Source organism: Pelobates fuscus, chromosome 1 (assembly GCF_036172605.1).
Source record: "Pelobates fuscus isolate aPelFus1 chromosome 1, aPelFus1.pri, whole genome shotgun sequence".
NCBI classification, from domain to species: domain Eukaryota; kingdom Metazoa; phylum Chordata; class Amphibia; order Anura; family Pelobatidae; genus Pelobates; species Pelobates fuscus.
Window position 1 is genome coordinate 93,656,440 of NC_086317.1, and position 26,322 is coordinate 93,682,761.

At 43.3% G+C, this 26,322-nt stretch overlaps 1 protein-coding gene across 1 annotated transcript; it reads left to right on the forward strand.

Annotated features, from left to right (window-relative positions):
- On the forward strand, positions 1 to 25,669 carry HSF5 (heat shock transcription factor 5). Its single transcript, XM_063444355.1, has 6 exons — positions 1 to 514; positions 8,271 to 8,633; positions 16,348 to 16,445; positions 20,681 to 21,196; positions 22,536 to 22,620; positions 25,662 to 25,669. Exons 1-6 carry the CDS (start codon positions 1 to 3, stop codon positions 25,667 to 25,669), a joined length of 1,584 nt encoding a protein of 527 aa, XP_063300425.1.
- Positions 25,670 to 26,322: the final 653 nt, after the last annotated feature.

The window sequence follows — 26,322 nt, forward strand, 5'->3', positions numbered from 1 at the left end:
ATGGAGGCAGGTGACTTTGTACCTTCTATTCCCATTAACCCAAATAATTTCCCGGCCAAGCTTTGGCGTCTAGTGAATAGTCCTCTGTACAAGTCCATTTGCTGGGATTCACGTGGAGAAGGGGTCCTCATAGATCAGCAGCTCTTTGAAGCTGAGCTGCTTTCAGCATCAAAATCAATGAACGAGTCCAATGAGCTCTTTAAAACATCCAATTTCACCAGTTTTATACGTCAGCTCAATCTGTATGGCTTCAGAAAAGTGATGTTGGGTGGTGGTAGCAACACTGGCTCGTTTCATCCCGGCGGAGACTTGGGTGCTGGTGATGGGCAACTTCATTACTTTCACAACATCTACTTTCGCAAAGACAATCCAGACTTGTTGGTCAATCTAAAAAGACTGACCAGCACTAACAAGGCTAAGCTAGCAGCTGGTCTCACAGTTAATTCAAGGCCTCCAAACCGCTTTCAAAGACTGCTCACCAGCTCTCTGGAGCAAAGTAAGGTTGAAGAGCAGGGTAAGTTTATGGAATTGATTGGATTAAACAACACGTTTGCGATCCAAAATTAAAGACCATATTTACAATTATTTTTTCTGCACAGTGTGTGCAAGTTGACTTTAAAGGATTACTATAGGGTCAGGAACACAAACATATATTCCTGACCCTATAGTGTTAAAACCACCATCTAGCCCCCTGGGTCCCTCATGCCTCCATAAATATAGCAAAATCTTACTGTATTCAAGCCAGAAGCTGTAACTCTGCATGCTGTTTGCCTTAAAAAAAAACAGCAGTCTGTTGACATCATCAGAAGTGGTGGCCTGATCCAATCACAGTGCTTCCCCATAGGATTGGCTGAGACTGACAAAGAGGCAGATCAGGGGCAGAGCCAACACAATTCAAACACAACCCTGGCCAATCAGCATCTCCTCATAGAGATTAATTGAATCAATGAATCTCTATGAGGAAAGTTCAGTGTCTGCATGCAGAGGGAGGAGACACTGAATGTTTGGATGCATTTTAGGCAGCCATGGCTCACCAAAACAAATTCAATAAGCTGTAGTTCTGGTGACTATAGTGTCCCTTTAAGCAAAACAATACACTGTGTAGTTTATTTTTGTTATTACTATGACATAATACTATAAACATAAAACATCTGTTTCTTTGGGGGAAATGGACATCATATCAGTGTGTTTACTGCCCTGCAGTTAAAATGCATGTTCACACTCTTTAGATATTAAAAAAAAAAGTGAATACGTGTTTAAAGAAAGAGTGAATATTTTATTATTGTATAATGATTTAATGCATATTATATTACCATAGACCTCATCTGGCTCTATGCTGTCCAGCATGTTAATATGGAAGACATAGACACATATTGACACATAACATATGATTTAAGATTTTTAAGTGAGCCGTCATGATAGCTTCTTAGGCAACAGATATGCCATTTATCATAATGGTAAATTATACATTATATTATCTAAATAAAGATGTTTATTAAACAGACCAGTACTTCTCAATTGCAGTAATGACCAGGTTTAAATGTCACTAGTGGCTGCCACTCTGACCATCTTTTTAGCTCACAGTATGAGCACTCATATGCACTAGCCTCCCATCTCAGCCAAGGAGGTGGTGCCAGCCGCGGAGAGAGAGGTGTGGGTTAAAGGGAAAGTAATAGTTTGGTAACCCATGTGGTGGAGGCTGGTCACCTACATTGTGATTAGGACACTATAACGTTTGGAGGCACACAAGTGTTCCTTAAAATATTCACCCCCTCTCCAGCATTCCAGGAACATGATCCTCAGTCCGTGAAAAAAATCATATCTAACCTCCCCTAGATATGTATTTAGCCCTGCTTAGAGACTCTTCATCAAACAATGGCAATCCTTCCTCAAGCTGCCAATATGCTGGTGTTCCTGCCAGTACACCAGTGTCAAAATGCTGCAGCATCTCATGCTTGCTAAAGGAATATCACACTAACTAGAGGGCATGCTGTTATGGAGAGCTCGATAACCACCTGTAAGAGGGTTCACCTGCTCTCCTCTGTCATTCATTGTTTGACGTAGTTCTCTATGCTAAAGAACTGATTCACAGGCACCCTTGTATATTACTCTATTAAAAACATACATACATTTGCTAGCAATTCTGCTGACACAATGTATAGATACAATTTGTTGCAGTTTCATTTAATATTACATAGTGGTTACTGTAACTAATAGACTTTAAAGGGATTCTACAGTGCCCCCCTCCCCTAAAACCCCTTCAGTCACTTATCTGAATCCAGCACCGATGTCTCTTGGCGATGGGTCAAGCTTTGCCCACGCACCTCATACGTCAGCAGGGGAGACCTAATGCGCTTGCACGGCATTGAGAGCATTAATCAATGCTTTCCTATGAGAATTCTGGTGATGCTGGAAGTCCTCATGCATAGGTTAGGATGTCCAGCGTCATTTAGACAACCAAATTCGTCCAAGCACCTTGAAGTCCCTCTAGTGGCTGTCAGGTAGACATGTCAGAATGTCATGTTAATTCATTTTAGCCCTCATAATGCCGTATATTATGTGGGCACATTCCCACATATGCTACTATGGAAGAAATGCCACAGTTAAATGGGACAATTATGTTGCCCTGAACACATTGTGTCATTTCCTGGTTCTGTGTCAAAGCATTTTCAATTGATTTGGTAAACGATGAGGATCGCCCAAACACCTGTTGACCAGTCCTTTGTTTGCCATATTGCATATGTGATATTTGCACTTAGAATTTTGTCCATTGTTGTATGGCAGTGATAAGCTGTGAGTGTCAGTTGACAAACTGAACCTATCATTGCCATCCATCTACTGACAAAATGCATATTGCTAAATCAGAAATGTAAATTAAGGTGTGGTAATCATACCAGAATAGGTGGTTCTTGGTTTTCCTTTACCTTTTACATGAGCAGATTTTACAATCATGGTTTGAGGGCATTATTGGCATACTGCTTCTTACCTGTTTACTGAAAATCCCTTTGCTTCCTGCATTGAGCATAGCCATAACGATCTGGACGTTTTACTTGCCTTTGCAGGTTATGGAAACTCTTAAAATCAAATATTTTAATTGGCTCCTTAGAGTTTTCCTGGACTCATATATTAGCTTTCTATTCTTCTGTTTATGTCACTATGGCATATCTAGTGGCCAGGGAGCGGGAAAAACCTGGCATAGTGCTTTTTAAAGAGGATTTCTTATTCTTTATGACAAGATTGCACTCTGAGAGTTTATTGGTTGATTAGACTGTTTCAATAGAGAGTTAAATGGACATTCTAAGCACCAAACAACTTTAGCTTATTGAAGTAGCTTTTTTTGTATAAACCATACCCCATGCAGTCTCGCTGCTCAATTTTACCACTACAGGAGGCTTCATATTTTGCATAAACCTTCTTTACTTAAAACTCCAGCAGCACAGATCAACAAACAAAACAAAGAGTTATGTACAATAAATAGCCTAGTGGTGCTTGACTCCTCCTCTTTCTTTGCTGCTCCTGCTGTGCACAGGCCAGAGTATTGAATATCCTACTTTTATTTGATTGTTTTATACTGTTCTCCTATTGTTTTACCATCTAAGTTGTACCTATTTGGTATACCTTTTTATTGCCTTTCTCACAGTCCCTGCCCCTCCTTCCTACTAAAATTTTTCACCTTTTGATGTTTAATCACCCTTCTCCTACTTGCCTTCTGCTACTCCCTGCCTGTCTGTATCTCCTGACACTTCGTGCCGCGGCCAGCTCATCCTCGCACGTGACGCCATTCTGTTTTTCCCCTTACTGTGCTTTACTGTCTGGGCTGCGGGGTGGTTGGGTGGCAGGGACAGGGTTACCACATTCTGCAGGAGTTGTTTTCCGCATGTCCTTGTGCGTGGTGACCATCTTGGATCTCTTTTCAAACGGACAGACACAGCCTATCCGCAAGCCTGCTTCTGTGACAGGATCATCTCCAGGATTAACCCCTGCACTGCTTTTAGGGATTCCTCTGGCCCTTAAAGCAAAAAATACTACAAACTGTCCTGCTTTGCCCAAGTAAGAAGATTGATAAAAGGTGTTTTATACTGATTTCGTATCTGACTGTACTGTCAGTCTTTGTATATATATATGCCCAGTTTTCACCTGTGTTTTCCTGCTAGTGCAGATTGCATATTACAACTGCACGCAGGGGTGTTCCTATTAGGGTGAGCCCTTTTATTCTGAGAACTATCTAAGTATTTTGAGGGCATTACTAGTACCATAATCCATTTGGGAACCCCACCTGCTCATACTGATGGTCTAGCTCCGCTTGCCTGGTACCTCCCTGTTGGAACAAACAGGGTGTCAGTCCCTGACATATTGGCCGCTCTCCACGACAGGCGGTGAAGGGTGAACCCTGACACTCTTTTATCGACACTGTCATCCATGTAAGTGTCTCTGTGTTTGGCACCACCTGGTTGGCGTACCCCAATTGTACTACTAGGGGAATCCCCTTAAGGCTTTGTCTGCCTGCACCTATTCTAATTCATGTCCTCTCCTCCACAGGACAATCCCAACTCTATGATGTGTAACACGTCACTACAAACCCAGGACGTTCAGTCCATGATCAACGCTGCAGTGCCAGCAGTTGTGGAGAAAACCCTCTCCAAAATGCTCACCCAACCTCCTCCTGAGGTAACTGCTCCAAACGAGCATGTCCCCACCACAGGACGAAGATGCAGGGAGTTCTGAGGTGTCCGCTAGGGATCTTCCTTCCATCTCCAAACACCACAGGACGGGTGTCTCGTTCTCAGTCAGGCCTAAAGGGAAGGAAGCGCACTAAATGGGTGACGAGACTTGAACCCCTTCCCCCCATGCTTTCCTCTGCAGAGGACAATAACTACCCTATCACACTGGATGTCCTGAATGAGTGGCAGGCGGACGATTCCGCTTCTGATGGCGGGGACGATTGGCAGGACTTGCCTCCCCCTGACACCAAATACGTGAAGGAGTCTTTTGCATCCGACCCCTCCCCACAGAGGATATCACAAGACCTCTCCTCCCGGGAGACAGATGGCATATTCCTGGACACCCACGGATGTCCTTTGTTCGATCCTCGAACCATCAGAAACCCAAGGTCTTTGGACTGGAGTCTACCACACCACCTGGCGCAGTTCGTGCATTTCTAGATGTGCAAACCTCTAGAACGAGAGGTCAGTGTTAGACTACCTACGGGCTGAATGCCCACGACCCTCTCTGCTCGACAAGATTACGATAACGCCTTCCACACGTTGACACTGTACAGGGGTCCTCTCCTAATAGACCTCTTTGCATCGCGGACGAATCGCCAGCTTCCCGGATTCTTCAGTTGCCTTTCGGTTCTAAAATGCAAAGCAGTGGACGCATTTCTCCAGGTGTTGCCGACCCAAGGGGCATATGCAATCCCGCCTTTCTCCATGTTTGGGAGGGTCCTGCTCAAGATCCGTACACACCAGACATCGCTTCTCGTGCTCATTCCTCTATGGCCGAGCCAGGCTTCGTTTCCGAACCTATTGGAACTCTATCGCTCTAACACCCTCTACTCTTGCCTACCTTCCTGTTCCTCTAAGGGGAGACGCATCCATTCATACTTCAAGACCGGCTCCAACTCACGACCTGGATGTTTTCAGGGTATCATGGGCTGTCGATGGACTATTACAGATGGGTAAGGACCTGCTGTGGGATTTGTGGGCTCCACGCACTAGACGGTGTTACCTTGCAGCCTGGAACAAATGGTGTAGCTGGTGTCTGGGGACTCAGATCCCTTTACAGCCCCAGTTACCTTTGTCTTGAATTTCCTCTCGTCCCTTTTTTCGTCATGTCAATCCTACCGTTCGGTTAACGTTATCGACTATCTTGGCAGTTCACGTTCCTACTCCAGGACGCCCGGTTGAACAGGATCCCTTGGTTTGTTGCCTCATGAGAGGCATACAGTTATCATGACCCACTGCTCTGAAGTATTTGCTTCTCTGGAACGTCGAGATGGTTGTGCGTTTCCTTAAGGACTTGCCAGACAACGCATCGCTGTTTTTACGCCAACTATCGGCACTACTTACTTTATTGCTATGTCTGGTTTCCTTACGTCAGATATCTGATGTTAGGGCTCTTGACGTGGATGGTTTATCTTTCTCACCTGAGGGTGTTTCCTTTTCGGTAGCTCGTCGCACGAAGACAAATTCTTTTATCCGTTTTTTCCTTTTGCTCCCCATCTGTGTGTGGTTAACACTTTGCTTCACTATGTGGAGGTTACCTCTTCACTTCATCATTCTGCTTTGGGGTAGCTACTTATATCTTATGTACAGCCTAATAGACCCGTTTCATCTACAAATCTCGCACAATGGGTTCTATGGCTGTTGTCCCTAGCAGGCCTCAAATGCTCATTCAGAGCGTACTCTATACGTGATGCAGAAGTGATGCAAACTTTTTCGTCGGGTGCTTCGCTGGCTGACATTATGCGTTCTGCTGACTGGGCTCGCGAAGATACATTCCAGGTTTTCTACTTCCGTCCTGCTTCTCATACTTCTTTGGCTCTTCTTTCATGTAGTCATGTAGTAAAATTGTAGATTATGCTAACGTAGTGTACCTATAATCTTAATTTTAGTAATGACAGGAGGAAAATATTTTGCTTAAACTTTCATTACTTAAAACTCCAGCAGCACAGATCAATCATAAAGTTAAACCAATCAGAAAACAGTCATGTACTATAAATAGCCTTGTGGTGCTTGACTCCTCCTCTTTCTGTGAAGCGAACTAATAGTCCATCAAAACGGAAATCAACAATGAAGAACCAAATAACGATAATCAATCCAAGGTAGGCCAAAAGTACATCTTTAACAGGAACGATATGATGTCCATATCCCAGTCATAATGCCAATTTTCATACTGAAAAGAACAGAAAGAAGTGAAAGATAAAATGAAATTACCAACAAAACAGTTATGAACACCAAGTAATCTATTCAAATTACAACTAGATTAAATATAAGAATCAATACCAATATGGATCAGCGAAACATAACGTAAACTGAAAACGAACAAAGTAATACAAGAAAATAAAGAGACCGACAAAGAGAGAGGAGGAAAGGAGGGATATATTCACCTCCTGTCATTACTAAAATTAAGTTTATAGGTACACTGCGGTGTAAACGCATACATATACATACGTTATGTCAAAATGTAACTGACAACCATAGATAAACCTCAATATTTTGGTATGTCTTTTTCAAGGTGGGATGAAATTCATAATTTTCATATATTTTTTTAAAATTGTGACTTTGTTATTGCATTAGGTCTGCATTAAAAAAAATAATGCAGATAGTGTCTGCCTCCTTAACTGACATCATTAGAATTGACAATCTCAGCTAATCCAATGCTTTCCTTTAGGAAAACATTGTGATTGGCTGAGATCATCACTTCTGATGATGTCAGCCAAGGAGGCAGATCAGGGGCAGAGCCAGTACCAGCAGACTGGAATAAAGGTAAGATGTTACTATATTTATGGGGGGATTAGGGGGCAGGGGGCTAGATAGTGGTTTTAATACCGTTTGATCAGAAATACCTGTTTTTGCTTCTGACCCTATAGTGTTCCTTTAATGTCTCCCATGGGGGCCACAGATCTATAATACCAGATGTTTGCATGAACACACAAATCCATGTTCCTATACACACAGACACATACAAAATATTATACACAGCTACAAACTTCCACACACAACTGCACACTCCCATACACAAACAATATATATGCTCCTCAACAGCAACCGTAGTGTGGCCAAACTCTCAGTGGTGTTTGCTTACATGTGTTGTAAGCACCGGTCAGCCTCTTTCTTAAAGTTCTGGAATGCAACAGCAGAATGGCGGAATTTTACTAATGAGGCTGGAAGCAGCACACAGCTCGGGCAAACACAGCATGCCAGCCAGCAAGCCAGCACAACCACAGCAAATTAGGGTGAGAATGCAGACCTGGTCATTGGTAATCCAGGGCACATACAGAAATGTGTGTATGGGACTCAGACAAACCTCTACTTTAGAATAGGTGTCCACGGCCACATTAGAATTTTACAAGTTAGAATCTTCAAGTTTAAATAAAACTATTCTAAACTTATAATTTTTTTAAACGTACAATGTGCAGCTGGTTGAGGTATTTTGTTATCAGCTTTGCTGGTAAATTAGATAAATGCAAATGTTAAATTAAACTATCACCTGATACAATTTATAGTAAAATAGATGAATCATAGATATACTGTTTTCTAATTGTACAGGCCCAGTGATGCTTGGTCAGATTCGCCATCCTATTCAACAAGAAAACATATCTCCATTTTCTGCATCTCATAGCCATATTGGTTTTCCATTTAAAGGCTTGGATCGTACCCCAATTCCTCCACGGACATGGTCAAATCCCTTTGGTCTGCTGCAAGGACAGGAACCCCCGCCACACTTTCCTGAAAAACGCATCCTCTTTCCTATCCTGCAAAGATTCCCAACTGAAGTGCCCTGTGCAATCCCACCTACTGCTACTGCAATGCATGGCCAGCAGGGTCCCAACAACATTTCAGGGGGAATGCAGAAATATGGAAGCTATGCCTCATCCACTGTGCAGTATCCCCCAGCATACTACCCAACAGGTAAATTATACTCCTTGGATCATCCCTTGGCCATTATGTTTAATTTCACTTTACATGTTTATTCATTCTAATAGCTGAAAAAATTATAAATGGCATTAGTTAGCAGTAACTACCCTAAGCCTTTGCTAAGGTGTTACTTATTGGGACCAGGTTCAACTCTCCTGTTTTTTTTTGCCTTCTGGAGTCAGCTCCGCCACCAGTTGGACAGTATGTCTTCATTCCAGATCTAGCTGGAGCACCTTGGACAGCCACCATCAAACGTTAGTCACTTTTCACAATTATGAGTGCAAGAGCAGTCAAAAAATGATGGATGTGCAGTTACAGTAAATATGGTCACATTCCTAGGTTTAATGTATTTTATTAAAGGACCACTATAGTTCCAGGAAAACATACTCGTTTTCCTGTCACTATAGTGCCTTGAGGGTGCCCCCTCCCTCAGGGACCCCCTCCCGCCGGGCTCTGGGGAGAGTAAAGGGTTAAAACTTACCTTTATTCCAGCGCCGGGCGGGGAGCTCTCCTCCTCCTCTCCGCCTCCGATCCTCCCTTTCGGCTGAATGCGCATGCGCGGCAAGAGCTGCGCGCGCATTCAGCCGGTCTCATAGGAAACCATTTACAATGCTTTCCTATGGACGCTTGCATGCTCTCACTGTGATTTTCACAGTGAGAATCACGCAAGCGCCTCTAGCGGCTGTCAGTGAGACAGCCACTAGAGGATTTGGAGGCTGGATTAACCCTATTATAAACATAGCAGTTTCTCTGAAACTGCTATGTTTATAAAAAAAAGGGTTAATCCTAGAGGGACCTGGCACCCAGACCACTTCATTAAGCTGAAGTGGTCTGGGTGCCTAGAGTGGTCCTTTAATGTGATCATTCTGACATCCATATGGGTTCTTGTTGCTGTTGTGTTACAGTTTGTGATGTCCCGGACGGTTCGCTGGCGAATAGTTCCTGGCGAACATCGCTTGTTCGCGTTCGCCACGGACGGCGAACATATGCGATGTTCGGTCTGCCCCCTATTCGTCATCATTCAGGAAACTTTGACCCTGTACCTCACAGTCAGCAGACACATTCCAGCCAATCAGCAGCAGACCCTCTCTCCCAGACCCTCCTACCTACTGGACAGCATCCATTTTACATTCATTGTGAAGCTGCATTCTTAGTGAGAGTAGGGACAGTGTAGCTGCTGCTGATTTGATAGGGAAATTGATAGCTAGGCTAGTGTATTCAGTGTCCACTACAGTCCTGAAGGACTCATCTGATCTCTGCTGTAAGGACAGCACCCCAAAAAGCCCTTTTTAGGGCTAGAACATCAGTCTGCTTTTTTTTTTCCTGTGTAATGTAATTGCAGTTGCCTGCCTGCCTGCCTGCCAGCCTGTGTGTCAGGCTCACAGCGTATACTGTGCCCACTTGCCCAGTGCCACCACTCATATCTGGTGTCACAATAGCTTGCATTTAAAAAAACCAAAACTTTTTTGACTGTAATATAATAGCAGTCAGTTTCCTTCACACGTGTGCGTTTCAGGGCCTGCCCAGTGCCATCACTCACTCACTGGTGTCACAATAGCTTGCATTTAAAAAAAACAAAACTTTTTTGACTGTAATATAATAGCAGTCAGTTTCCTTCACACGTGTGCGTTTCAGGGCCTGCCCAGTGCCACCACTCACTCACTGGTGTCACAATAGCTTGCATTTAAAAAAACAAAAAACTTTTTGGACTGTAATATAATAGCAGTCAGTTTCCTTCACGAGTGTGCGTTTCAGGTCCTGCCCAGTGACACTACTCACTCACTGGTGTCACAATAGCTTGCATTTAACAAAAAAAAACTTTTTGGACTGTAATATAATAGCAGTCAGTTTCCTTCACACGTGTGCGTTTCAGGGCCTGCCAGGGCACAGTGTCACACCAGTGCCACTCATATCTGGTGTAACAGTAGTGTACATTTAAAAATAAAATTTTGACTGTAATAGATTGATTAGCAGTTAGTTGTCTGCCAGCGTGTGTCAGGTTCACAGCGTATACTGTGCCCACTTGCCCAGTGCCACCACTCATATCTGGTGTCACAATAGCTTGCATTTAACAAAAAAAAACTTTTTGGACTGTAATATAATAGCAGTCAGTTTCCTTCACACGTGTGCGTTTCAGGGCCTGCCAGGGTACAGTGTCACACCAGTGCAACTCATATCTGGTGTAACAGTAGTGTACATTTAAAAAAAAATACTATTTTGACTGTAATAGATTGAATAGCAGTTAGTTGTCTGCAAGCGTGTGTGTCAGGCCTACAGCGTCTACTCTGCCAACTTCTGCCACTGCACAGTACCACTCATATCTGTTGTCACAGTAGCTTGCACGCATAGTACCACTAATCGAAAAAAAAAAGGACAGGCAGAGGCAGGCCACCCCGCAGGGGCCATCGTGGTTGTGGTGCTGTGATTCCCTTTGGCCCTAGAATAATGCCCAGTGTTCAGAGGCCACGTACCCTGAACTGGAAACGTTCTGAGGACATAGTTGACTGGCTAACACAGGACACCCAATCTTCTACAGCTTCCGCTCGGAACCTTGACGCACCATCCTCCTCCAGCTTAGCTTCCAGCACCTTTCAAGTTACCACTCGCCCGCCTGCCGCCACCACTAACACTAGCACCACAGCCGCTTCACTTGGTATGTCAGAGGAGTTATTTACACATCAGTTGGTAGAAATGAGTGATGCGCAAGCATTATTGCCAGAGGATGTAGATAACAGGGATATGTCTCAGTCAGGCAGCATTACACACATGGACGTACGGTGTGATGATGATGATGTTGTACCAGCTGCTGCTTCCTTTGCTGAGTTGTCAGATACAAGTGAAGCGGTTGATGATGACGATGCGTCCGTGGATGTCACGTGGGTGCCCGCTAGAACAGAAGAAGAACAGGGAGAAAGTTCAGATGGGGAGACAGAGAGGAGGAGGAGGAGATGAGTTGGAAGCAGGGGGAGGTCGTTGCAAGGAGCTAGTGGCACAGTCAGACAGCATGCATCGGCACCCAGGGTCAGCCAGACAGCACGCCAATCAACGCATGCTGTTGCCACCACCAGAATGCCGTCATTGCAGAGCTCAGCAGTGTGGCATTTTTTTTGTGTGTCTGCCTCTGACAACAGCTATGCCATTTGCAACCTGTGCCAAAAGAAACTGAGTAGTGGGAAGTCCAACACCCACCTAGGTACAACTGCTTTGCGAAGGCACATGATCGCACATCACAAACGCCTGTGGGATCAACACATGAGTACAAGCAGCACACAAACTCAAAGCCGCCATCCTCCTCCTGGTCCAGCATCTTCAGCCACATCAACCACTGCTGTCCTCCTTGCCCCCTCTCAACCATCCGCCACTCCGTCTCTCGCCTTGAGCAGTTCCTGCTCATCTGCCCACAGTCAGGTGTCTATCAAGGACATGTTTGAACGTAAGAAGCCAATGTCACAAAGTCATCCCCTTGCCCGGCGTCTGACAGCTGGCTTGACTGAACTCTTAGCCCGCCAGCTTTTACCATACAAGCTGGTGGAGTTTGAGGCGTTCAAAAAATTTGTAGCTATTGGGACACCGCAGTGGAAGGTACCCGGACGAAATTTCTTTGAACAAAAGGCAATCCCCAACCTGTACTCAATTGTGCAAAAGGAAGTAATGGCATGTCTGGCACACAGTGTTGGGGCAAGGGTCCATCTGACCACTGATACCTGGTCTGCAAAGCATGGTCAGGGCAGGTATATCACCTACACTGCGCATTGGGTAAACCTGCTGACGGCTGCCAAGCATGGACTGCGTGGCTCTGCAGAGGAGTTGGTGACACCGCCACGACTTGCAGGCAGGCCTGCTGCCACCTCCTTTACTCCTCCTACTCCATCCACTTCCATAATATCCTCGGCTGAGTCCTCTTCTGCTGCTGCGTCTTGCTCCACATCAACAGCACCCCCCCAGCTCCCCAGGTACTATTCCACATCCCGGATACAGCAGTGTCACGCCGTCTTGGGGTTGACTTGCCTGAAAGCAGAGAGTCACACCGGACCAGCACTCCTGTCCGCCCTGAACGCACAGGTGGATCAGTGGCTGACTCCGCACCAACTGGAGATCGGCAATGTGGTTTGTGACAACGGAAGAAATTTGTTGGCGGCATTGAATTTGGGCAAGTTGACACATGTGCCGTGCATGGCACATGTGTGTAATCTGATCGTACAACGCTTTGTGCTTAAGTACCCAGGCTTACAGGACGTCCTGAAGCAGGCCAGGAAGGTGTGTGGCCATTTCAGGCGTTCCTACACAGCCATGGCGCACTTTTCAGATATCCAGCAGCGAAACAAAATGCCAGTGAGGCGCTTGATTTGCGACAGCCTGACATGTTGGAATTCAACACTCCTAATGTTCGACCGCCTGCTCCAACAAGAAAAAGCCGTTAACGAGTATTTGTATGACCGGGGTGCTAGGACAGCTGTGGAGCTGGGAATTTTTTTACCACGTTACTGGACGCTCATGCGCAATGCCTGTAGGCTCATGCGTCCTTTTGAGGAGGTGACAAACCTAGTCAGTCGCAAAGAAGGCACCATCAGCGACATCATACCATTTGTTTTCTTCCTGGAGCGTGCCCTGCGTATAGTGCTGGATCAGGCCGTAGATGAGCGTGAAGAGGAAGAGTTGTGGTCACCATCACCACCAGAAACAGCCTTATCAGCATCGCTTGCTGGACCTGCGGCAACGCTGGAAGAGGATTGTGAGGAAGAAGAGTCAGAGGAGGAATGTGGCTTTGAGGAGGAGGAGGAAGACCAACCACAACAGGCATCCCAGGGTGCTCGTTGTCACCTATCTGGTACCCGTGGTGTTGTACGTGGCTGGGGGTAGGAACATACCTTCAGTGAGATCACTGAGGATGAGGAACGGGACATGAGTAGCTCGGCATGCAACCTTGTGCAAATGGGGTCTTTCATGCTGTCGTGCCTGTTGAGGGACCCTCGTATAAAAAGGCTGAAGGAGAACGACCTGTACTGGGTGTCCACGCTACTAGACCCCCGGTATAAGCAGAAAGTGCCTGAAATGTTAACGAATTACGGCAAGTCAGAAAGGATGCAGCAGTTCCAAAATCAATTAAAAAGTATGCTTTACACAGCATATAAGGGTGATGTCACAGCACAACGGGAATCTAACAGGGGAAGAGGTGAAAGTAATCCTCCTCCTCCCACGACCACGCCGGAAGGACAGGACGCTTTACAGATGTGTTGTTGATGGAGGACATGCAGAGCTTTTTAAGTCCTATGCATCACCACAGCCCTTCGGGGTCCACCCTCAGAGAACGACTCGACCGACAGGTAGCAGACTACCTCGCCTTAACTGCAGATATCGACACTCTGAGGAGCGATTAACCCCTTGACTACTGGGTGTGCAGGCTTGACCTGTGGCCTGAGCTATCCCAATTTGCGATAGAACTTCTGGCCTGCCCCGCTTCAAGTGTCCTGTCAGAAAGGACCTTCAGTGCAGCAGGAGGTATTGTCACTGAGAAGAGAAGTCGCCTAGGTCAAAAAAGTCTAGATTACCTCACCTTTATTAAGATGAATGAGGGATGGATCCCGAAGGGACTGACAGTGGGCGATACATTCGACTAAAAAAGGCCTGATGAGGGGGACGTAACAGGGTGTCGCGGCTGCCGGCCTGCCGCGTGATATTTAAATCCCTAGCTCATCCCAGTACCTTGCCCTGTCGTGGTTTCCTGTTCCTGGTTTCCTGAGAGTGCTTTATCATTGTGAATCTGATTTCCTGGTATCCTGATCTTGGCTTTTCCCTGGTTATTCTGAATTCTGGTTTCCCTGACTTGGCTTGTGTAAACGGTATTGTGTATTTTCTGGCTTCCTTGACCTCGGCTTTCCCTTTGACCATTCTCTGTTTCTAGCGTATTAGTTAGTCCTGCCATTCTAAGGTCCAGTTTACGCTCTGTCCTTTTATTTTCCTTTTCTTGCCTATGTAAATGTTTATGGACTGTTTGCGGTTGTTTGCGGTGTGTTAAACGGGGAGTTTGGTCTGTCACTGTGAAGCGGGCGTAACCCTTACACTACCTGATCGATACAACATCATACCTGATGTTTTAAAGCACGTTATTCCAAACAATTTAGGAATGTTAGGTGATTTATGCCCTTTATGGATTAAAACCAGACTCTGCATCAACTATGTAATTTTCCATGGGAGTTTTGCCATGGATCCCCCTTCGGCATGCCACAGTCCAGGTGTTAGTCCCCTTGAAACATCTTTTCCATCACTATTGTGGCCAGAAAGAGTTCCTGTTGGTTTTAAAATTCGCCTGCCCATTGAAGTCTATGGCGGTTCGCCCGTTCGCGAACATTTGCAGAAGTTCGCGTTCGCCGTTCGCGAACCGAAAATTTTATGTTCGCGACATCACTAGTTACAGTTCCTGACAAGTAGTTCCTGCGATTCCTTTGGACTTGAAGTTACCAACCTGATGCCTGCCTGCGTGAAATGGCCCTGTTGCTTGACCCAGTATGTTTCTGACTACACTATCAGTCAGTCCTGTCTAATTAAAATGATATTCTTTCTGACACTCCTGTCTGTCTCAACTGCTGTAATTGTAATCCCAGTCGCCCTGGTGACAGTGCTATAACAGTCTTATAGTGCACGTTTACTACCCACCCTGCCCTTTGTATACATCATCTGTTCACGAGCCATCAGCAAAGTCCAGGGTCCAGTCCCTAAACTAAGAATTGTGGAGAACTGATGAGGAAATTGCAATTTTAGGCTTAAATACATCATCTGTACAATAACCGAATTGGAAGATTATTCAAATTAATCTAATCTGTTTTAAATTGGCAGTCCCCATGTAGGTTCTTCACAATTCCAATTTTAGTGAAAAGCGGATGTAGTCCACATTTTTCTTGTTTTTTCTTGTCGTTTAGTACTATATTGCAGATGTATCCTTTTAAAGCTATTTGGTATAAAGAGAATATATTTTTGCTTAATATCTGACTTTTGTAGTTTGTGTGGTCTGCTTTCTCCCAAATAGTTTGCCATTTTAGGTCGGCCTGGTCATTTGGGCTATTTGCATATTTTTCACATAATCCACATTTGTGCCTGGTCTGGTAGTTAGCAGAGGATGTAGGAGGAAAGGGGTGGGAAGACATTGTACCAAACTTTAACGTAAGATTAAAAGGACCAACTAAATGAGGGGAAGGTTGCATTGATTCAGATTATCATAAGAGGCAGAAAAAATGTAAAAGAAATGTTGACGGTTTTTAAAGGGGCAATAAACAACACAACCACTACTGCTTATTGTAGGATTTAAAATGCAAACAGTCTTTGGGTGCAGTCACAGTTTTTTCCAGACTGCTAAAATAAAAATTTAAGCTGTGAGCAACTCACCAAGTAGTTTGGGCCAATCATTGCCAATCCAAGTTAATCCTATTTCTTCAACTGGTCAATGGTGCCAGGAAAGACCATGTTTTTGTCACACTGCTCAAACCATTTTGAGTATTACTTTACCATTACTGCTTTTATAACTTTTATATTGTCAGTTACTTATTTGATGTAAAATTATACATCGGAGTTCCTTTGATAATTTGAACAATTAAGACATCTAGTAATGTTTTAATATTCTGTTTGCAGCTCTGTTTGTCTTACTGATAATATAGAACATATTTGTAATCCTTTTGTAGCTCTTTCATGGTTTGTTTGTGTTTTTTGTTGTCAGCTATTCTCCAGTGCTACCCATCTCCAGCTCACATGGAATATCTGGCTAGTTGTGCCACCCCTGCTGTGCCATCATACCAGCATTGTGGCTACTTTCAGGTAAGTGCAAGATTTTATGACAGGTTTTTTTTATTTAGTTTTGATATCAGGCTGAGTTGTCACATCATAAATAAATATAAAATGTATATCTGAGACATAAACAGCATAATTAGACATTGTAGAATAGGTACAATAATAGTAATGTGGAGCATATAATATAGGATTTACAAGTAGAACTGGAGAAAAAAGAGGGAGAATCAGATAAAAAATACAAAAAGCATAAAGCTGGTGTAGAGATATGACCACTGTGCCGAGTGGAAAGGGAAACATTTTAATTATACGCAAAAGGTCACTTTGCAACTGGCACAACTGCTCCTCTTAAAGCGGCACTGTCATGGCCGAATCCAGTTTTTTTTAACCCCCCTCCCGACTGTAATTGTCCTCCTAGTCACCCCCTAAGGTCCCCATATTACCTATTTATCTTCATTTTGTGCCCAGACCTAGGTCCCACACTAGATAGCGCTGTGTTAAACACTTGGGCATTCGCTATTGTCCAAAATTCGGACAGGAATTTCGTATATTCATTCATTCGTCAGAAAGACGAAGGAATGAATAGAAATTTCAAAAGAATAAACAAACACTGAATATCGGTTTGTTCGTTCAGTTTTTACAAGGAGGGAGCTACCGGTTCGCAGCTCCATCCTTGTATTATGTAAAAATAGAGGCGGCAGGGAGTAGTTCTCCCTACCACTTTCTAAGCCCCCCCGTGTCCTCCCTCACTCTATGAGGATTAATATGACCCTCACATTAGCATAAGGGAGATTGAAATAATTCAAATGAAATTTCGAACCGAACTTAAAGTACTGAATGTCGTCTTAAAGGGACTCTCTTAAAGGGACAATCAGTTTTCTTGGCACTGCAGGTCCCCTCTCCCTCCCACCACCCATTCCCGGTTGCTGAAGGGGTGAAAACCCCTTCAGTGACTTACCTGAGACCCCCACCGATGTCCCTCGGCGGTGGTTTCAGGTCGCCGCCGCTCCTCCCCTTCATCACGTCAGCCGGCGCATTAGAGCTCTCCATAGGAAAGAATTGAAAATGCTTTTCAATGCTTTCCTGTGGGGAATTGAGCGACGCTGGAGGTCCTCACACAGCGTGAGGACGTCCAGCGACGCTCTAGCACAGAAAACCTGTACTATGAATCAGGAAGTGCCCTCTAGTGGCTGTCTAGAGGAGGAGTTAACCCTGCAATGTAATTATTGTAGTTTATGAAAACTGCAATAATTACAGCTGCAGGGTTAGGGGTAGTGGGAGATGGCACCCAGACCACTCCAATGTGCAGAAGTGGTCTGGGTGCCTGGAGTGTCCCTTTAACACGAATGAACAAACTCTTCTCATTCTGTTAGGACGAAATTCGGTAGTTTCGCCAGCGTTCTGTCTAAATGACAGGATGTTCGGGAATAGTGAAAGCAGGCATCGCGAGATCACATAGGAAAGGTGAGAATTGTGGGAAAATGTATTTGAGCCACAATAAGTGGGTCAGAGCGGGTCAAGAGTTGAAAAAATACATAAGACAAAGTAGTGCCTACTTTGTCTTATGTTATAAAGAAAACTAGAGCAGACAGGAAGAAATGAAGAACAGATCCTGAGAGAGGGAGAGAAGAGGAAGCGATTAGGGAAAGGTAAGTTCAGCATGACAGTGCCGCTTTAATTTCAATTACCTAGTTCTCATGAACGTGTTCTTTGAGTTGGGTATACTATGTGCAGTTTCTGGCATTGAGCTGCATTTGGAACATAATAGTATATTACAATGCCTCTATTCCTTGAGCCACTCACCTTCACTTCTGTGATTTTCTCCATTTGAAAGCATTGCACTTGGCTCCCACCCTTGTTCTGCAATGTCTTACATACATTTTGATAAACTCCCTGACTGATGACAGGAAGAGAGCGACTAGATCACAGTGTCTCTTTTATTTTCTGTGTCCCTTCAAAATTTGTCGGGGAGTAGATTTTTTGCTGGGATTTTTGCTTTTTCTTTAAGCACATTTTTATAAAGCACATTATGTATAATGTGTTAGAAGATGCTTCTTCACTCAAGTCAGAAGTATCTTCTCATGGATAAAATGTCAAATTTGGAGTAAAGAAGTGTATTTTGCGCTTTTAAGAGTTAAATATATATAGCTGATTATTATGCTTTGAACAGGGGGACAATACCAGTTGAAATTTTCATAAACATTGAAATAGAAAACAGACTCCTGGAGTTCAAGTAGTAAAAAACAGCAAACTTTATTCTCCCCTTAGGTGTTTAAAATCTAATATATATCCAATCTTGTAGTACAATGCCTTATCTCAGCCGGTGGCGATATGGCATTATGAAAACCCTGTACATTGCAAAGCTCGTTATTATTCACTTGTTTTGTTTATAGTGTCCTCCTGGTTTATACTTTTATGGAGAGCAGTAAAACCCTTTAGTATATTTTTAGTTGCCAACTAAAGCCTACATTGCAAAGCTTTAATTATATTGATTATCCATATTGTGTTTCACTTGCTTAATTGACAGCGCCCGCCCTGCTTATACCTAAATGAGTATTACATGGTAGTCATTGATTAAAAACCAAAAAAGAACAAAGAAAAATACACCAGTTGGATCTACCAGATACATTGGTCCAGGGCTTAACCATTAATTCAAAATTAGAATGTTTTGTAGATCCCAATTGTTAAAACAGATGGGACCTGCTAGCTGGTATGTGCTAGTAGTACACAATTCAACCTTATCACAAGTAGTCATCCAATACCCATATAGTGTGTACTTTGTAAGTGGTAAAAAATATAGTTCAAGAAGTTCCTTCACTGATCTGTCTAGTGAGCACTTAAAACTTAACAGTATAAATAAAATAGTAGGGAATATACAAAAAAAATAATGGCCAAAAGGTCAGTACTATAATTGTATTGGTATTGTGTCCACTGGATATTATAAGTGACATAACATAGGGAGAAAGGCCGATAATGAACGTAAATATTAGGGATCGACCGATATTGAATTTTTAGAGCCGATACCGATAATCTGTGAACTTTCAGGCCGATAGCCGATAACTTACCGATATTCTGTACATTTACCATTTTGAGAAAATAAACTATTTCTAAAGGTAAATGCACAAAATATACATGCCACATGTAGTGGATGCAGTGTGTTTAGAGAGCGGAGCTGTGTGTGTTTGTGTAGTGTGTGTGTGTAGTGGATGCAGTGTGTATTTGTGTAGTGTGTATATAATGAATGCAGAGTGTGTTTGTGTAGAGTGTGTATATAATGAATGCAGAGTGTGTGTGTGTTTGTGTAGTGTGTGTATATAATGAATGCAGAGTGTAATTGTGTAGTGTGTATATAATGAATGCAGAGTGTGTGTGTGTTTGTGTAGTGTGTGTATAATGAATGCAGTGTGTTTGCATAGTGTGTGTATATAATGCAGAGTGTGTGTGTTTCTGTAGGTATGTAATTTGTGTAAAACGGGGGGAGGGAAGGGGGCATTTTTTTATTTACATTTTTTTTTCTAATATTTACTTGGCCAGGGAGGGGTGATATGACATTCCCTGGTGGTCTGGTGGCATGGACTGTGCAGTGGGGGGCCTTCAGCAAGCTCTTACTTACCTTCCCAGCAGCTCCCTTCAGCTCCCCTGTCTAAATTTCACGGCCAGCGTGCCACGCGGAGCTTTGCCATGGCTCTGACGGCTGCGGGACTCACGAGAGTTAGACAGGGGAGCTGAAGGGAGCTGCTTGGAAGGTAAGTAAGAGCTTGCTGCGGGCCCTCCAGGACCTGGTATGTATTATTGGCAATATTCATATATGGGGGGCTATATACAAACAGGCAGTCTAGATAACCAATCATAGGGTTCCCAGATAGATTGACTAAGGAGGGGTTAACATTCCTGAGCTGTGGTGGGTTATTTTCATCTTGCCATTTACATTTGGGGTGTGCGCAATCAATTTGTCTTGATAGTTATATCGTACATAACTAAACATGTGATGGTTCTTATATTGCCCCATTGGTACCTGCTGTATGGAAACTATTGGATGTGTATTGAATTTTAAACCCCTAAAGGGGGAATACAGTGTTTTTATTTATGTGTTAAAATTTCAGTAAGCCCATATTAAATCTTCTGCAGCCACTGCAACTGGAAGATAATGTTTAGTTCTTTGTTGCAAGTGGTGAGGCTCAGCACAATACTATGTGCTTTGTGAGCTAATGTACATTTGTTTATTACAATATTTCATTATAAATATTTTGCTGTTCTTGTTGCAGTCCCCTTCTATGCAATCTTCATACCCAATGGACTTTTTACCTTCGATTTGGCCAACTTTTGATAGTGACGAGTCCAAGAGAGATGACGTGAATTTAGAGGATGTTTTCCAGATTGTTGATGAGCTAAATTCTTCTTCCAAAGTAGAAATAGTAAATGTAGACACTCTAGAAAGTGAAGCTGGGACATTGTCGCCATCAAATAAAAATCAAGTACCAGTGACCCTTGACACAAAAGGTATGGGAGACTGTTGCAGTCAAGTTAATCAGCTGGAGCCCCTTACACCTGTACATACTGATATTGCAGCCTATGTGACAGAAGCTGATCCCTCGATTGCCGTTCCTGTACCACAGGCTTCTGATTATGTTTATCCCATCCAGAAAGAAATATGTAATAGAATGTCTTCAAAGACTAATACAGAGGAATCAGAAATATCTATAAAATCGGAAAAAGATGATAATCAATCAGAGCATACATTAACATTAATAAAGCAAGAATATTCTTCATGCCCTCTTAAGGTAACATTATTTGGTTCTGTAATAAATGGCTTGCCAAAACTTTTAATATTGTTAATTGAGTAACCAGAATTAATACTCAACATTATTTATTTAGCAGAATGGAGATTTGTACTACAGCCAGCTATAGTTATTTATTCAAACTTCTCTCTTTACAGACACAATATTCACCTTATGTCATATTTAATAAAAAAAAAAAATTACTACTGTTAATAAGACTTGTTTTTCAATATGGGATTAACTTAAAGGAACACTATAGGGTCAGAAACACAAAAATGTATTCCTGACCCTATAGTGTTGAAATACTATCTAGCCCCCCCCCCCCCCCCTTGCCCTCCTATATATAGTAAAATTATACCTTTATACCAGTCTGCTGGTGTTTGCTCTGTCCCTGATCTGTCTCCTTGACTGACATCATCAGAAGCGATGATCTCAGCCAATCACAATGCTTTTCCATAGGAAAGCATTGGATTGGCTGAGATTGTCAATTCTGATTATCTCACGCAAAGAGGCGGGCTAGGGAGAGGGGCCAAACGCAAGCCTGGCCAATCAGCATCTCTTAATTAGATGCTTTGAATCAATGAGGAAGGTTCAGTGTCTCCATCTAAATTAAGTTGTTATGGTGCCAGGATGCCCCAGAGCGTATGTCACCTTCAGGGGTTAAATCGTTCTCAAATGCTTTGTTTCACAAGTACAACAGTACCCCCAATGTACAGGTTTTATTTGATTTTAGAAAGTTACAGGATCAGATATAGGCCTTGCAAATGACATTACATTTTAAGATAAAATAGTACTACAAATCCTAAACTATGTTGTTAATTACCTAAACCACACTTCCAATAAAAAGAAAAACTATATATTTTATGCAAATACTATATGCTACATGTACAAGAAGATTAATAAAGATTGAACACAAATAAATAAATATGCAGTACAAAAAATCCTCTCTATTAATAAAACTAAAATAGAGACATATATAATGTAAGCAGAGTAAAAATAATAATACAATAAAACAATAAAATAACTGTTCCTCACAATAAATCTGCCTATTAAAAGTTCAATTTTGGGATGTACACATTGAAGTTAAAATTAGTTCAGAAGTGAGTTGTCTCAAAGTTAACAAACCATTAATATGAAGAGCAGTCAGAGTGATCTTAATGCAGCTCCTAGAAGGTAGGAGCTGCATTACTCGTTTCGTGATTATTCTGCTCTTACTCGTTTCGTGAGTTGCATTCACTTGTTCAGGTAGCTCCCTAAAGAAGTGAGTGCAACTCACGAAACTCATTGGAACAGAATGATCAGCTTTCTGCTCTTCATTGTTTTATTTTTGTATTTTTTACAGAGAGAGATGAATCCCAATAATTTACTTATGGGGCAAATACAATACCAGGTTGCTGAAAAAGAAACTTCAACACATGACAGGTCGGGTAAGTATAAAATATACTTAGTGTACGGTTTACTATTGAAATATTGGTGAACATTGTACATTGCAGTGTTAATTTTGACAGCAAATTTAAATTTCGTTTTAGCCATAGTCTTTTGACTACAAAAAGCCATTTAAGTTTGTCATATTTTAGTCATCTGAATTGTTTTAATCAACTAAATCTCCTGTAGATTTTAGATTTTAGTCAACACAACTAAACTTTAATGGGTTTAGTTAAAGCCTCTACCTGTCTCTTTTGCCCCTTCCCCAGTCCCTCTGTGTCTCTTTGTCCCCCCCCCTCCCCCCCCAGCTCATCTAGGTGTCTCTCTTCCAAGCCCCGGTCTGTCTCTTTTGCCCCTTTCACAGACCCTCTGTGGCTCTTTGCTCCCTCCCAGCCCCTCTGTTTGTCTTTCTCTCCATAGCCCCATTTGTGGGTGTCTTCCCCCCAGCACCTTGTCTTTTTTCACCATCTCATCTCCCCCACGTATCTCATTCCCCCGGCCCCCATGTGTCTCAATTCCTCTCTCAGCCCCTCCATGTTTCATTTCCCCCAAGCCCCTCCATGTGCTCATCCACCCAGTCCCTCCATGTGTCTCATTCTCCCAGCCCCCCTTGTGTCTCTTTCTCCCAGCCCCCGTATGTGTTTCATTCTACCAGCTCCTTCAAGTGTCTCATTCCCCCAGGCCCTCATGTGTCTCAATCCTCAAGTCACCCATATGCACGGCCGTCTTTAAAGCGGGGCAAACGGGGCAGCTGTCCCGGGCCCACTCACTCCTGGGGGCCCAAAGCAGCTGCCCCGTGGGCCCCGCTGTCTGCCCAAATTTATTTATTTTTTGCCCCCTGGGCCCGCCGGTGCTGCGGCTGCACCGGGAGCCCACACATTAAGAGGGCCCGGTCGTGCGCTGTGGCCCTTTAACAGCGCAACCGGGCCCCCTTGTTTTACTGCAGCAGGCTGGGAGAAAGTGACTGCCGTGAGTCACTTCCTCCCAGATAGAATGAAGCCGCGCGGGATGGAGGATGAGGCCGTCAGGAGGGAGCTGGAGTGCAGGAGCCTCACACTCTCAACTTCCTCAGCCTGCCACTGGACGCCAGGGAACCCACAAGGTAGGCTGGAGGCTGGCTTTATAAATGTAAAATTTGCATGTGTGTGTGTGTGTGTCTTACTATGTGTGTATGTGTGTGAGTATGTCTGTCAGGGTGTCTGTGTGTGTGCGTCACCATTTCTGTGTGTGTGTGAGTATGTCTCTGTGTGTGTCAGTATGTCTGTCTGTGTGTGTCAGTGTCTGTGTCAGGGTTTATTTGCTGTTTTAAACAGCAACCCTTCCTGTTTCAGTGACTGAGTTTTCAGCTGTAATTACTATCAGCTCCTTTAGTATGTTGCCACGGTTACTCACCTGAGAGTAGTAATCAACCCTGCTGCTAATCAGTTCAGCCTACTTAAGCAGCAAATCTCAGAACCTCCTTGCCCTTGCGTGGTTTCCTGTTCCCCAGAAGTCTCCTTGTTCCTGTGTTTCCTGTTTGTTCCTGGTTCCTGACTCCGGCCTTGTTCCTGACTCCGCTGCTCTCCGTGATCCTGATCCTGGCTTGGCTGACTACCCGCTCTGGTTCCTGGACTTTGCTTTTAGTTATTTATTTGTTATTTATTAATAAAGGTGTTTTTGCATCTAGTTCTGTCTCTGTCTGGTTTCTGGTCCTCGACAGTCTGTCAGTATGTCAGTGTGTCAGTATGTCTGTCAGTGTGTAAAAATGTAAACTTTGCATGTGTGTCAGTATGTCTGTGTATGTGTGTGAGTATGTCTGTCAGGGTGTCTGTGTGTGTATCAGTATGTCTGTCAGTGTGTGTCAGTATGTATATCGGTGTATCTGTTTTTAGTATATCTATGTTTCTCTATGTGGTCTGTGTGTATCTGCATGTGTGTCAGGTTTTGTATCTGCGTGTCTGTATGTGTGTCAGTGTGTGTATCTGTATGTTATCATTGTATGTTGTCAGTGTGTGTGCCTGCGTGTGTATATCTGTGTGTGCATCTTTATATAGTCAGTGTTTTTATCTGTGTAGGCATGTGTGTCAGTATATGCATCAGTGTGTCTGAGTATCCATATGTGTCAGTGTTTGTATATATGTCTATGTATGTGTGTCAGGTTGTGTATCTGTGTGTCTGTATGTGTTAGTGTGTGTATCTTTGTCAGTCTGTATCTGCATGTGTGTTGGTGTGAGTGTCAGTGTTTATGTCTGTGTATCTGCATGTGTTTCAGTGTGTGTGTGTGTGTGTGTGTGTGTTTGGCAATCTATGTGTACATGTGCATACATCTCATCATTCAAATCGCCAACACTACACACAAGTACACCCCTGCATTCAACCTTCAACACTACATACAAACACAGTCCTGCATTGAAACGTCAACAATACATAAACACCAAAAATATATATAAACACACCCCAGCATTTAAAAAAACAAGCAAAAAAAACCTACACATAGATGCATGCTTGCATTCAAACACCAACACCACATACAAACACACCCCTACATTTACACAAACATACTCCATACACAAACATGCATTCATTCAAACACACAAACACAACTCAGTGCTAAATACGATTCTGCAAGCATGAAAAAATGGTTCTGCTACTGCGTTGGGAAGTGGAGAGCGTGATTGCATGTCAGGGAGTGGGGGTCAGGGGGCATCAAATTCTTGCCCAGGGCCAAATCAATTTTAAAGACGGCCCTGCCCATATGTTTTATTCCCTCAGCCCCCCCCATGTGTCTAATTTCCTCTTCTCAGCCCCCCCCCCCCCCCCCCCATGTGTCTTACCCACCAGTGTTAATGTTGGTGGCAAATTTCTATTTAGTTTTAGTCATAGTCTTTTGACTAAAAAGTTATTTTAGTATTAGTCATATTTTAGTCATCTGAATTGTTTTAGTTTTAGCAAGTTTTAGCCGACTAAATTGCAAAAAGTTTAGTCGACTAAAATTGTTAGTCGACAAAATTTAACACTAGTACATTGGGAACTTTTACCATAATTTTTTCTTATTTTTATTTAGAATTTTGACATCCCAGTTTTAATTCTTCATAGATCCCAGTTTTCTAAATAAACCCATTAAGTCGTATATCCTTCTTCCTCTATTTTTTTTTTTTTTTTTTTTTTTGACAATCTGAGTGTTTATTTAGATTTTATCAAGACATTATAACATTACAAACATATAAGCAGTTATAAGGGAAAATGAGTAAACATACATAGTGGGGGTAGTACATCGAAATAGGTGAACAAAGCGGGTTGGGTGTTCTCCACTACATTGAGGGAACAGGAGACCCAACCGGGGATTTTCAGCCCCGTCTTGTAAAGGGGAGGCTCAGCTTAGTCGCCCAGAGTCAGGTGGGGTACACAGGACCTTTTTCAGCTTAGGGGGTCGTACTTATATCACAGAGATTGCTTGATAGGTCTTATATGCCACCTAACTCAGCTTTATTAGATAATTTCAAACTTAAGCCCAGGTATTTGTTAGCTTGGTTGACTAATCGCTTAGTTCAATGTTGGTATTGTCACCCTACTGAAACCCTAATTGGAGATGCCCTGAACCGGCGCAACTCCGCAACTATATTGTCCCTAGTCGGTCTCTGTCTGTCCCCCTATGGGGGGGGGAGGAGGGGGGGGGGAAGGGAGAGAGATACAGGTCGGGGGTAAGTCTGAGTGGTCAAGGGTCC

Excerpts from the sequence above, each read along its gene's own strand:
- HSF5 (XM_063444355.1), top strand. The coding sequence starts at position 1 with ATGGAGGCAGGTGACTTTGTACCTTCTATTCCCATTAACCCAAATAAT. Across the intron at positions 8,634-16,347 it reads CCCAGCATACTACCCAACAG|CTATTCTCCAGTGCTACCCA; the intron begins GTAAATTATACT and ends TTTTGTTGTCAG. Across the intron at positions 21,197-22,535 it reads ATTCTTCATGCCCTCTTAAG|AGAGAGATGAATCCCAATAA; the intron begins GTAACATTATTT and ends TATTTTTTACAG.